At 43.2% G+C, this 13,980-nt stretch overlaps 1 protein-coding gene and 1 pseudogene across 2 annotated transcripts in view; one reads left to right on the forward strand and one right to left on the reverse strand.

Moving 5' to 3' along the window:
- The first annotated feature begins 5,170 nt into the window (after positions 1–5,170).
- The window catches only part of OTULIN (OTU deubiquitinase with linear linkage specificity), a 29,846-nt gene continuing 21,036 nt past the window's right edge, over positions 5,171–13,980 (forward strand). The window contains exons 1-2 of the mRNA XM_012642658.1: positions 5,171–5,322; positions 10,959–11,076. Of these exons, the coding sequence (XP_012498112.1) occupies positions 5,171–5,322; positions 10,959–11,076 (270 nt within the window). The remainder of the gene's footprint in view (positions 5,323–10,958; positions 11,077–13,980) is intronic.
- Positions 10,781–11,460, reverse strand: LOC105809046 (annotated as a pseudogene). The gene has a single exon (XR_001137417.1). The product of XR_001137417.1 is annotated as a 60S ribosomal protein L19 pseudogene (transcript).

Here is a 13,980-nt window from a genome sequence, read left to right on the forward strand (position 1 = left end):
TTATCTAATGCCTTATTCTAAAAGGAAGGTGGAAACTAACTGGAATTGTCTCTAGCAATGTTATGATACAGGCTTTTACTTGAGCTTATAGTTTTTTATGTTATTATTCATCTTAACATAAGAATAGGCTAATTGTTGTAATAATATCACAGTTCATGGGCTTTTTTCTCATGACTGCCTCTAAGAAGTTCTAATTTAGTTTTTGACTTACTTTGTTTAATACCTTAATATAGCTCTCTAATAATTTAGTTCTATAATGTCAGTAAAAATTAGCATATCCCCAATATGCATATTTTAAAAACTGACATATACCTCTCTATATTTATGTATTACATATACTATAAACATATATACAATAGAAATTATAAAAGATGAGATAAAGATGAGATGATTCACATTTAAATGCAATTTTTTAAATTGAAGTACAAAACTATAACAGTGTGACTGGATATTCTTATTTTGGAAAGTCCCAGTTTAACACATCATGACATGGTGATTTGAGTTTTATTTTTGATTTTAAAACTATAGACTTAATTTTTTTTCTTTTTTAAATTTTTTTCCACATTCACTGCACTAATAAGGACTTTTCCAGTGTGAATATAGACTTAATTTTTTAGGATTGTTTAAATTTACAGAAAAATTGAGAAGATAGTACAGAGTTCCCATATGCCCTGAATCCAAATTCCCCTATTACGAACATCTTACATTAATACAGTACATGTGTTACAATTAAGGGAACCAGTATTGACACATTATTAACTAAAGTCCATAGTTTGTTCATATTTCCTTTGTTTAACCTGATGTCTTTTTCTGTTCCAAGATCCCATCCAGGATACCACATTACATTTAGTTGCCATGTCTCCTTAGGTTCCTCTTGGCTGTGACAGTTCCTCAGGCATTTCTTGTTTTTGATGACCTTGACAGTTATGGAGAGTACTGGTCAAATATTTTTGTAGGATGCCCCTCTAAGTGGAATTGTCTGATATTTTTTTCCTAATTAGACTGGGGTTGAACGTTTTTGGAAAACAACAGAAATGCAGTGCCATTTTTATCAGATCATATCAAGGATACATACTATCGACATGATTTATCACTAAGCTCAAGCCACATGTTAACTTGATGGCCTCATGGTTAAGTGTTCAGTTTCTACTAAGGTCTATTAGCAACCCAAAATCTGTTTCTCAAAAGGAGAGAAGTTATCCACAGAGGATGGCAGGACTTTGCTCCAAAATCTAAGGGTTTGTATTATGATTCACCTATAGGTGGCTGCCAAAGACTCTAAACAGCATCTAAATCAGCCACAGACATTTCAAGCACCGTTGGATCTGCTGGATCACATGGTAGAGCAACTTGCCCAATAGCGTGGACCTGTTGTAGAGCCTCCTCTTCTCTCTCCCACTAGGCATTGTGCCTCTTTTTTTGGTTGTAGAAACCAAATGCGACAACTTATCCTTCACCTTAGAAGTGATGTCTTGACATGTCCCACACCACTGGACCCCAGAAATTTCACTGAGGTAGAAGGCCTCTGAAGTTTTGTGGGATTTATTTTGTGTCCTCCGACATACAAATATCTTACCAATGTCTAGAGTAATTGCTATTTCCTGTTCACCAGGATTAATCAGCGTAATATCATCAATGTAATGGACCAGTGTGAAATTCTTTGGAAGACCACTGTGGACTAACTTACAACACGAGGCTGAAGAGTTGATATATCCCTGGAGTAGGAAAGAAAGTCGTATTGCTGGTCTTGCCACTGAAAGTAAATTCCTTCTGGTGGTCTTTCCCAACACGTATAAAGGGAAAAAGCATTTGCCAGATCAATAGCTGCATACCCCGCACTAGTAGATATGTTGATTTGCTCAAGCAATGAAACCATGTCTGAAATAGCAGCGTAACTGGAGTCACCACATAATTGGGTTTATGAGAATCCACTGTCATTCTCCAAGATCCATTTGTGTTCTGTACATGCCGCATAGGTGAGTTGAAAAGGGATGTGATGGGTATCACCACCTCTGCAACTTTCAAGTCCTTGACAGTGGCACCATACCCTTGTAATCCCTCCAAGAATGTGCTATTGCTTTTTGTTTACTATTTTTATAGGCAGAAGCAGTTCTAGTGACTATCATGTGGCCTTTCCTATCAGACTTCACTCTATAGGTCAGGAAACCAACATGGGGATTCTGCCAGTAGTTATTGAGTATGCCTATTCTAATTATGCATTCTGGAACTGGAGAAATAACCACAGGATGGGTCCAGGGACTCACTGGCTCTAATGAGATGAATCTGAGCTAAAACTCCATTGATCATTTGATCTCTGTCAAGCCCCTACTCTGACCGGTAGACATAATAATGTTGTGGGTTTCCATGAATTAGTGTCAGGTCAGAACCACTGTCTAGTAATTCCTGCAAAGTCTGATTATTTCTCTTCGCCCAGTGCATGGTCACCCTGGTAGATGGCCATAAAAGTCCCTTTGGGGAAGGCTGGGAAAAAGATTAACAATATACCTTTTTGGCAACATAGCATGGTCCTTCTTCAAGAGTGTCCAGGCTCCCCTTCATTCAAAAAGGGCTGAGTGTGTAAACTGGCTCAAGTCTGAGACTTGATTGAGGGGTTGTGACTCTCTGTTCTGGTGATGCAAGTTAGGATTTCTGCTTACTAGTCCTAGAACTCTTCCACTTATACGGATCAAGTAAGAATTTAGTAGATTGCCCGTTTATTTGTTTTCTAGGTACACAATGATGAACTAGCCAATGACATAAGTCTCTGTGAGACAATACTGCTTTGGCTCTGCCTGCCATTAATCATGCCCACCTACTTTTTGGCAATTACGTGCCAAAGTACCACCCTTTGGTTGCTACCATCCTGGGATCCCATTATCCCCACTGTATTTTGGAATCCCACTTTGATGGTGGCAGTTTACACTGTAAGATATATATGACTAAGGAGAAGAGCAACCACAGATTACTTCAAGGATGCTGGGGCTCCCCTCACAAATTTATTTCTCACAGTCATGGTGAAAGGTGTGTCCTCTGGACCCTCCTGGGGTAGGAGAGCAGGTCTTAAATGATTAATTCATTCTTACAGTCCAATCTCTCCAAGCCTATGGATATCTTTCTCTACAGTATACCTAGGCAGTCCTGGTACTTCAACTTCATTTAATGTAGGTACTTTGGAGTGTATTGTAAGTCAAGTGATCAGTGGAGTTTTCACTCAGATTTTTTCACAGTAGGCCCCCTAACCCACCCTATGGTAATTTCCCTAGTTTGTCAGGCATAATAGGAAAAGTCACATTCAGCAACCAAACATACTGTTAGAGCTTTTCCTAACCCTTCGAGATAAAGTGTTGAATCCAGAATGTTTGGTGGGCCCATATCAATACATTTTGCCTGATAGAATTTTATCATCTTTTCACTCTGATCCCTGTGATAGTTTCCTGGGGTTGCCATGACAAAGTACCACAAACTGGGTGGTTTAAAGGAACAGAAACTTATTTTCTCATGGTTCTAGAGGCTAGAAGTCTGAAAGCAGGTTGTTGGCACGGCCAAGCCTCGTCTGAAGGCTCTTTGGAATAATCCTTCTTTGCCTTTTCTTAGCTTCTGGTGGCTCCTGGCATTCCTTAGCATTTCTTGGCTGTATAGCTGCATCACTCCAGACTCTGCTTCCTTCTCCACATGGCCTTATTTGCTCTGTGTCCATATGTCTGTGTGTTCTTTTCTCTTAAAAGGACACCCATCATTAGATTTAGGGCCCACTTTAATCCAGTATGACCTCATTTTAACTAATACAGCTGCAAAGACCCTATTTCCAAATAAGGTCACAACGTGAGGTTCCAGGTGGACATGAATTTTGGAGGACACTATTCAACCCACTACAATCCCACACCCTTAATATCCATAAGAAGTATACTTTATATATTCTTTTGTAAGCTCTGCATTTTTTAGCATGTGTATTTATTAATTTTTCAAGTTAAAGGAAAAAGAACACTCCAGAGTTCTTTGCCTCAAAATAAAAACAATCTTTCCATCCAGTTTCTCACTTTGAGGCCCCTACTAGTCTTCCAGTTTTGCCCTTCTCCAATCTTTTCTCTAGCTGCAAAGTGATTTTCAAAATGATCTCAAGATCTTGCAATGAGAATTAAGCACAAGCTCCACAGCCTAACGTGGCTTTTCATGATCTGGTCCCCAGCACACTTCTTCCACTTTCATTTTTCAATAAAATCCCCTGCTCCCTACCTGCTCCACCCCTGAACCACTTGCAGGTTTTTGAATTGTCCATGCCATTCCATTAATCCATGCTTTCGTCCTACTCTTTGCTGGAGTGATGCTTTTTGCACCTACATTGCTAAACATCCTTAGAAGCTACTCCTCTGCTCCCTTCTCAGAGATGAAACATTTCAGCTTCGGATCTTTGAAGTCAGCTAATATTTTCCCTTTGCTTTGGCTCCCCTCAAATCCAAATTTCCATATGGAAGAATATAAACCAAGAACACACGCTGCAGAGCTGTCTCAACTGGGTTGAGCCGAACCGGTTCCCTTTCCCCGCCCCAACCCCGGGGAGGGGCAGGAATTCCCAGTTCTGGAGCCACAAGCCTGACCAGACATCTGAGGCCAAAGCACAGCTGGCTCGGGGGCAAGTCGTTACGGATGTGTCACTTGGGGACTGCCAGGGCAAGCCGCAGCACAGGGCCGTCGGAAGACGACGCTTGCAAGCCGAGACTGACGCTACAAGGCGCCCAGACGCGTTAGCACCTTTTCACACCCAAGGCCGGCCTTTCTCCTCACCCAGGACGCGTCCTGCCGCTTGTCCGCTTCTTTCCCGCCCTCTCACACTGGGGGACCCGTCTGGACACCGCCAATGAGGGAAGCTAGCCAGAGGTGCTAGAGACGGAGCATGCGCAGTGGCTGCCCCTCGCGGACCATCCGGAGCCCCGGAGGCTCAGCGCGCGCAGGCGCAGGCGCCGCGTCGCCCCGCCTCCGGCCACGCCTTCTCGTGGCGGGTCAAAGGTCGCGGGGCGGGCCGCCGTGACGCGCGCGGAAGCCATCTGTGGTCCCTCGGAAGCTGCCGGGGCAACGGAGCGGCTACGGTCTCCGCCGGGCGCCCCGACGGGAGGGGGCCCGGGTCGCTCGGATCCCGCTAAATTTCTGCTGTGCCGCGGCTGCGGGCGGCCGCATGAGTCAGCACACCATGCCCCAGCCCGGAGCGTGGCCGGGCGCCAGTGGCGCTGAAACGCCGGCGCGGGAGGCGGGGGCCGCGGCGCGGGAGGGCAGGAAGGCGGCGGCCGGCGGGCTGCCGCGGCCCGGGATGCAGTGCCCCGCCGAGCAGTGAGTGCGCGGGGCGCGGGCGGCGGCGGGCTCGGGTCCCCTCCGGAAGGCTGAGCTGGGGTGGGGTCTTCAGCCGGGGTCCTTCGGCGCCCTCAGTGATAGGTGAGGTCTTTGGCGACAGGGAGGAATTTGAAGACTTTTGTGCAGGGTCCGCCTACAAATTTTTCCCGAGGATCCCTGTCACGATTCTAGTCACTCTGTGTCTCTCTTCCCTCCCCCTTTTAATGTACATATCTCTAAAGTTAAAAAGAAAACCTCCGGAAACTTGGGAAACAAACCCGAGAAGCTTTTTATTGTATTCTAACTCCTTCTAGATCTTTGCTCCAACCTGGCACAGGGAGGAAGTAAGGTTGCCCCTATCACAGCCACAGGAAAACTGAGCCGCACGACATGTTCTTGGAAGGCAAGTCGCTGCTTGATGCGTGTCCCACCTGTTGTACAGACTTTGGACTGAGTTTGGCCCATTTTTGTTTTAACCTTTAACTTCCTGATTAGGTTTCCCCTCCCCTTCTCTTTTTTGACTAGAAAAGTCATTGCTGGTTAGATCAATTCCATACTGAGATGTGAAGAAGACAAATCGGAAGCATTTATAGTTTCTGCAAGAGTCTGGAGGTGCAGGAGAAGCAGAATATAAACTAGAGTGAAACGTTTCTACATTTTCAAGTCGTAGGCACATATAAATGCCTTTGGAATTCCAAAATTGACAAAAGCACTCAGACAACCAGTTTGACAGATATTTTAAAATCCTTGGAAAGTTAAATCTAAGGTGTGTTTAAATGCACCTTTTGAGCTTTTTTGGGTAGGTTTTCCTAAAAGGGGGCCTTTCTGAGGCCTGTTATGTAGATATTGTAGCATAATAATGCTCATTTGCATAGTGTTTTGACATTCTCTTTTATTGAGAACCCAAACACCTTAGGGTGGTATTAGTCACAGTTAATAGCCACTGGAAAAGATTTTAGAGTAGGAGATTTCAAACTCCTGTCCCCAGAGCTAGGCTTATAACTTAAGGTAGTGAACTTGGCCAGGACCTGAAGAGCTTGAGTCTCTCTCTGTTGGGGGTCATGGTCCCCTAAGCTCCAGCCTGTAGTTGCTTGATCTTTTGTATTTAAAGAATGCAGATATCCTGGCCTTTTTATGAAATACCCTGTTTTTAAAATAGTGGTACCTAGTTTTTAAATCGAAACCACTGTACAGGTCCATGTGTGAGACCTACTTCAGACTCTGCAGAGGGTTAAGTCTGGGTATTTTGTTGCTGCTGCCTTTGTCCTGCTCTAGCTGTGAGAACTGTGCCCCTAATTAGATACCCTGTCTGTCACAAGCTGCACCTCAGCCTTGGCCTGATCAGTTTCATGCCTCCCTGAAGGAAGCCAGAACCATGTTCCCAAAGGTATGCATTGTTATTTGGCAAGTTTTCTGGCGGTTGTGATTCTCAGAGTCTGAGCACCTGGGGAAATGGACCATGGTGGGAAGGAGCGCTCTATCTGGAGGAAAAGATTTTGTGGCGCAGGTGCCTCTTCTGTCTACTGTCGGTAGAATTATAGACTTAGAGCTGAAAAGAATATAAAAAAAACCTAGCATAGGTTTGTCATTTTGTACATTTGCAGATTTGTTAGGCATAGCTTGGCCAGGGAGACACAGATGACAGATTTCAGGGCCAAGTTCACTGATGCTTGGGTGAGAGCCTCCCCCTATCTCTTCCTGGCTTCCTCTGCAAAACCAGGCAGAGAGACATGATTTATAATGACACCAACTTGAGATTTTTTTTTATTCTGGAATAGATTTTCCAGTTTGTGGTATTTTTTAGCAACTTAATTTCTTTTTCCCCCCCTACTTCTGTTGCCTTTGATAATCTCATTTCTCTTTAACTCTCATAACATGGGGGAACAGGGGAGGTGAGTATAACTTTCAGATGTCAACTTTCGAACATTATATCTTAAGTTTAGGGCTTTCAGCTTATTTTCATCTTTCCGAATGAGCAGTATCTGGGTAGTGGGGCTATTTCTGTTTGCTCTGTGATGTTTTCTCATGGGTTAGGGAAACTGTACTGCATGCATCATATAAACATTATATAGTTTGCAAGATAAGGCATACACATCAATTCTTGCATAATAATGCAAGCAGTTTTAAATATATATGTGTGTGTGTGTGTGTGTGTGTGTATATATATGTATTTCCCCCTCTTGAGACAGGGTATTGCTCTGTTGCCTGGGCAGAGTGCAATGGCATCATCATAGCTCACTGCCACCTCCAACTCCTGGGCTCAAGTGATCCTCCTGCCTCAGCCTCCCAAGTAGCTGGGACGACAGATGTGCACCACCATGCCTGGCTAATTTTTGTATTTTTTGTGTTGCTCAGGCTGGTCTTGAACTCTTGGGCTCAAGGAATCCTCCTGCCCTGGCCTCCCAAAGTGCTAGGATTACAGATGTGAGTCACCACACCCAGCCATGCAGCTTAATAGTTGAGTGTAAATTTTTTTTTTTTTTTTTTAGAAATAGGGTCTTGCTCTGTCACACACACTGGAGTGCAGTGGTGCAGTCATAGCTCACTGTAGCCTCAAACTCCTGGGCTCAAGAGATCCTCTTGCCTCAACCTCCCAAATAGCTGGGACTACAGGCACATGCCACCACTCCTGGCTAATTTTAAATTTTTTTTGTAGAGATAAGTTCTCATTATGTTGCCCATTCTGGTCTCAAACAGTCCTTCCACCTTGTCCTCCCAAAGTGCCAGGATTACAGTCCTGAGCCATCATGTCTGGTCTGTAAATTTAAATAAATAGTATAATGCCTTTTTTTTTTTTTTTTTTTGAAATGGGGTCTTAGAGTGTGCCCTTTTTTAATCTGTGCTTTTTTGCCATTGGAGCCAAAGCCTTTCTTTCCATGCAGATAGTTGGGTTTGCTATGTACAAGAATCAATTAAGGTATTTGCACCTGGAAATACAAACGCCATAAGACTGCAAATGTTTTGAAGTATTTCATGGAGTTATTTTTAATACATTCAATGGACAGTAGTTATGAATATAAATCATAGCTCAGCTTATGCAGCTGAATTATACATTTGGGATGTGACTCCTTGAAGGTTGCAGTGGTGGGGAGAGGAAAGGATAGCTTATTTTCTAGGCAGCACAGTAGGCTACTCTGATTCCTTCATTTCCACTAAGCTCATCACATTTCACAAGGAAGAGGAGTGGGGAAAAGAGACATATAAACCACATGGATAAGCTACTTTCCAAATCTCATTACAATTTTTCTCTTTTCTCTTCTCTCCCTTCTTTGTTCCTTCCTTTTAATCAGCTCATTAGAGAGCTGTGGTTGGCTGGCATCTCCTGGACAAGTCCTAAGGATGGCTGACAACATAACTTAGGGTCCCATTTGGAGACATCTTATATCAGACTAGATTAGTTGGCATTCTTGAAGCTCGGGCTGGTCTCCTATACTGTATCCCCTGCTTACCCCACCCCCAACATTTGACTCCAGCTGTGTCTGGTCTTGGGAGATTGTTGGTGGCCAGACCAAAATGCTTAGGGATTTGAGAAGAGAGACTCTCCCATGGTCTTCTTTCTGTCTGAGGGTGGGACAGGGTTTGAATCTGGGGTCCATGGGCTGACTGTGTGTGGGGCCATATTGTCTGTGAACCCTTCTGAAATTGAAGGTAAATTTGTATATGTTTCTGGGCTGTGATTCTGATGAAAGCCGTGGATTCTCAAAGGGGCTGTGAACTAAAAAGTGGTAAACCATTGTTCTTGGGTGTTGGTAGGCAAACTATTGTATGATGTATTTTCTGCTTCACCCCATCCCCAGGAGCTACTAGGGTGTGGGTGTGGACATAGGTCCACTCTCTCTCACCCCTTTCCCTACCTCAGTGAAGAGCCTGCTTTAGGGTCCAGAGCAGGGATGTCTCTAAGAATTAAACCTCATTATTGAGGGTTGCTGCATTGTCCCCAGATACCTCTGGAAGTCACACATGAGTCACGTGAGCCAGTCTTAGAAGATCCACTTACAGAAGGGGGGTGGAATTTTGGCCTGGGTGCCGGTACTTTCCTGCATTTGATGTGTTCACCCATTTCTGCAACCACGGAGCATCCAAGAAAGGGTGTGTTTAGACGTTTTTGCCGTTCCTGTGCCTGCGTGGGAAGGTGCGTTGGTATCACACTGGTTAACACTGTCTCACCAATGCTGTCTGGACCATTAGTTGTATAGGACAGGCCAAGTTAAGCGTGAACTGCAGGGTTCAAGTCCAGAGAGCTGAATAAAGCCTTACTCAGTTCTTTTAGACAACAAAGGGGAACTTTTACAAAAGTTCATAATGATGAGTGATTAAAATTCTGTCTTGTTAACTTTACATATACATTAGAATTGATTTTTTAAATTTTACATGTTTATTTAAATCAGAAGTTGAAAATGGGCTTCACAGAAATGTCTTCTGCTTCACTGAGCTCTGTTTTTAGCTTATGGCTTTTCAAGGGAATAATGTAATTTTTGTCTCTATTTCATGAACGTTTTTAAAATAAGTTTTCAGAAACTGGTTGGTATTTGGGTCTTTGAACAGAGCAAGAAGTATTAGTTATAATTCAGTGTGCATTGTCATCTAGCTTACTCAACTGGGTACATTACCTTAATGTTAAGAATAAAATATTTTATCTCTAGCTTAAGAGAAAATGGGTAAATAATATTTAATTGGAACTCGAAAATATACACTTTAAAATAATGCCGTGGTGCAAAACTAAGAATCTTCTAACCAGGAATTGTTAGCATTTTGGTTTAAAAAACAATTTTTTTTAAGAGACAGGGTTTTGATCTGTCACCCAGGCTGGAGTGTAGTGGTGTGATCACCGCGGTCTCCAACTTGTGGGCTCAAGAGATCCTCTAGCCTCCGCCTCCCAACTAGCTGGTACTACAAGAACACACTACCATGCCCTGCTAATTTTTAAATTTTTTGTGGAGACTGGGTCTTGCTGTGTTGCCTAGACAGGTCTCAAACTCTTAGGCTTAAGTGATCCTCCTGTCTCAACCTCCCAAAGTACTGGGATTGCAGGTGTGAGCCACCACACCCTGCCTGGTTTTAAAATTTAACTCAGTGGTGTAATTGAGTGTGACTTGCATGCTAGGAAATCAAGTCATTTAATAGCCTTTTACTTTTATTTACAACTTTTCTAGCTATCTTTATGTTTTCTAGAAGAAAGCTTTTTGCTGTGGTGATCATCTGAGTCTGTGGGTTTCGGTGGTCTCTTTTGTGCCAAACAGTGGACACCACCTCCCCACCCCCACGCCAACGTGACACACACAAAGGTTGCCAAATCCCCTTTCCTCTCATTGTTTTGCTATCTTCCCTTCCTATAACAAAAAATCAAACTAAACCTCTACCAATTTCGGATTTTGTTTTGTCATTATTTTTGACTTTAATATTTTAGTTCTTAAAAAATTAAAGCAAACGTTTGAAGTATTTTTTTTTTTTTTTTTAAGCAGACAAAGCTTGTTTTATTCAAATGATTCACCTGTTATGACCCAGGCCACTATGTACAGACAAGAGAGGGGAGTTTTACTTCTTGGTCTCTTCCTCTTTGGACAGAGTCTTGATGATCTCCTCCTTCTTGGCCTGGAGGCGCTCTTCACGGCGCTTGCGTGCTTCCTTGGTCTTAGATCTGTGGGCCTCAGCCTGGTCAGCCAGGGGCTTCTTGCAGGCCTTATCTGCCTTCAGCTTGTGGATGTGCTCCATGAGAATCTGCTTGTTTTTGAACACATTCCCCTTCACCTTCAGGTACAGGCTGTGATACATGTGGCGGTCAATCTTCTTAGACTCACGGTATCTCCTCAGTAGCTGGCGCAGAATCCTCATCCTCCGCATCCAGGTTACCTTCTCAGGCATTCGAGCATTGGCAGTACCCTTTCGCTTACCTATGCCCATATACCTGCCCTTCCGGCGGGCCAAGGTGTTTTTCCGGCATCGAGCTTGAGAATGGACAGTCACGGGCTTGCAGATGATCAGCCCATCTTTGATCAGCTTCCAGATATGCTGACGGGAGTTGGCATTGGCGATTTCATTAGTTTCGTTGGGGTCCAACCAGACTTTCTTTTTGCCACAGTGGAAGACACTAGAGGCAAGCCTCATCTGAGGCCTGAGCATACTCATGGCTCTGGCCACACTAGCGAAAGGAAAGCTGAAGTATTTTTAAAATAAAATAATTTTTATTTTTCTTGCTCTCTCTTCTTTTTCTTTCTAGTTCATTATCCTTATATTTGATGGGTGGCAATTTCATTCTGGCTGTTAAATGTCTTCCTTGCCAACTATTATACATTGATGGAACATCATTGCTCAAACCTAAAACTTATCTTTTCTCCAAGGAGATACAACTTTGGGATCATTTTAAAAGTGGCCTTTGATAAAAGTCATATTACGTCTTCTGTATGTCCTTGGTGGCTATGGAAGTTAGCAAGCATTTGTGCACAGGATCTGAGTGAGATCCAGTTGGGGTTAAAGTAATTTGAATATGCTCTGGTTCTCTTGTTCTTCTTTTTCTGCTTTGCTTCTTTTGTGTGTCCTGAATCACTGCTTTTGATTTCCAGTAATCTCCCTTTCTGCTTCTGTCTTCCCTTTGCACTTAGTTCTCCTGTTTATTTCTTTTCGTTTCCTTCCTTTTGGCTTTTGTAGAAATTTGTATTTGTAGCTGTATGGAGAGATGCTTGTTTAGAGAACCTCCTCTGGGCATTGGTGTTGGAATTGTATTTTGGTTATTTCGTAAATTAAAAAGAAAGAGGACAGAAGTGGAGCCAAATGTGCAGGCAGGATAGCCACAGAATTCACTTGAAGTACAATTTTTAATGATGGTATATTCACAGGCTGTTAGAATAAAGAACTGGAAGAGGAACCATGTAGAAAATATAGCTCTCTTCCAGTCTTCTCATTTTGAACACGAGAAAACTGAGGCCAAGGTTGAGGAAGTGGTTTGTCCAAAGACATGCTTTTGATAATGATATTATGAAAGTCATTTGCTTAAATGAGTGTTTGACAGGGTTAGAACTTCTCTTGTATTTGATAAAGCTAGGAAGCAAGCTGAAAGATGTCATTAATTTGTTGAGCAAATGAACAACATTTGGTCACTTTTTATTTTAGGTTTTTGATGTATAGTTCCTGTGAATCAGGTTTCTGTTTGCTTTTAACTCTGGCTTGGGCTTTAAGGGTGACATCACACCTTTTACTTGAAATCTCAGTGGAGTTGGAGTGCACGGAAAGTACCTTTTCCTAATATTTGTTCCCTTACCCCCACAACATTAAAACACATGCACTCACACATTTAGAGAGAAAAAGGAATAAGAAATGATCACTGGGTAAATTGTTTATTAATACTCTGCACCAATGGATATAGAATGAGAATTAATAAGAATAGCTAACTTTTTTGAGTGCGATTTGTTTTACCTGTGTCTGTTTCTCACAACAGTCCTTTAAGGGGAATGCTCTTACTATCCTTTGATGGGTAATCAATCTCGGATGCTGTTACACATACAGCTAAAAAAGGCTAGAGGGAGGAGTGGTTCAGCCCTGGCAGTCTTAACTCCTGAGTTCCCACTCCAGCCACTGCACTCTGCAGAGGACTCGCCCACACAGCAGGTGTTGTGATGTCATAGGCAGGAGGCAGATTAGGAGTTGGGAGCCATTTAGGAAGAGGGAACACCCACAGCAAATCTCAGGTGTAGAGGCACAGGGTAGTGTTGGTCAAGTGTTTGGTCTGAAGTATGAGTAGTGCACAGAGAAATAATGGAGTACAGGCTAGGTGGTGGGTCTGGTCCAGATTTTGACATTATTAGTGTTTGGGAAACATTGAAAGGTTGACATGCGAGACTCCCCACCTCAGTCCCCCTCTCCCAGCACCCCTTGTTCTCTTTCCCCAGCTGTACTAGGAAGCGAGGTGATAAAGGAATTGGGGGTCGGGATCTTAGTCTTTTACATAATTTCTTATTTTTTTTAGCCTGGTACCTCTTCCTTCCTGTGTTCCATTGTGTCTGAATCCTTGTGTGAGAATGGGGTGTGCTGTCATGGGGAGGGAGTATAGGGAATTGGGGGTCTGATTGTTCCTTACATGGATGTCAGCCAGGCCCCTTGTTTTCAGCCCAGTGTTCTACCCTCTGAAGAACTTGGTGCCTCCAATTCTGAGCCTTTCTGGGCTTCTGTGGGCTTGGCTTATTGGCTTGCCTTCTGCGTATGCCCTCCCACCCACAGCCTTGGGCTTCCTTGTCCTGTGTCATTTACCACTCTATCTGCTTTCACTGTTTGGGCCTTCACCTGCCTTCTGGTTTCGTCAAAGATAGGTGTTTCTGTTTGCCTTTATTGTCATTTTGGGGTGAATTTTGAGGGGGAAAGGGGAAATCTTCAGACTAGAAATCCCATTCTTCATCATTGTCTAGCACTTAGTGGGGTTTTCTCCCTTTCTAGTACTTGCTAGGCTCTTGTTAGTTTACCAGAGAACTAACAAAATAGTGGAACAGAGGGGATATATATGACAGAACATGGGTAGCTGGTTAATTGTGGGGGTCAGAGCAGGAGGAGCCTCGAGAAGGTTTTTTTTTAGGTTTGGGGCTTTGTAATAATTGATGCTATCCTATCCTTGTTTTTAGAGTAGCTATTGTCAGATTTGCTTGTGACATATTACAGAGGTCAACAATTGGC

The sequence above is a fragment of the Propithecus coquereli genome, unplaced genomic scaffold (genome assembly GCF_000956105.1).
Source record: "Propithecus coquereli isolate 6110/MARCELLA unplaced genomic scaffold, Pcoq_1.0 Scaffold100, whole genome shotgun sequence".
Taxonomy (NCBI): domain Eukaryota; kingdom Metazoa; phylum Chordata; class Mammalia; order Primates; family Indriidae; genus Propithecus; species Propithecus coquereli.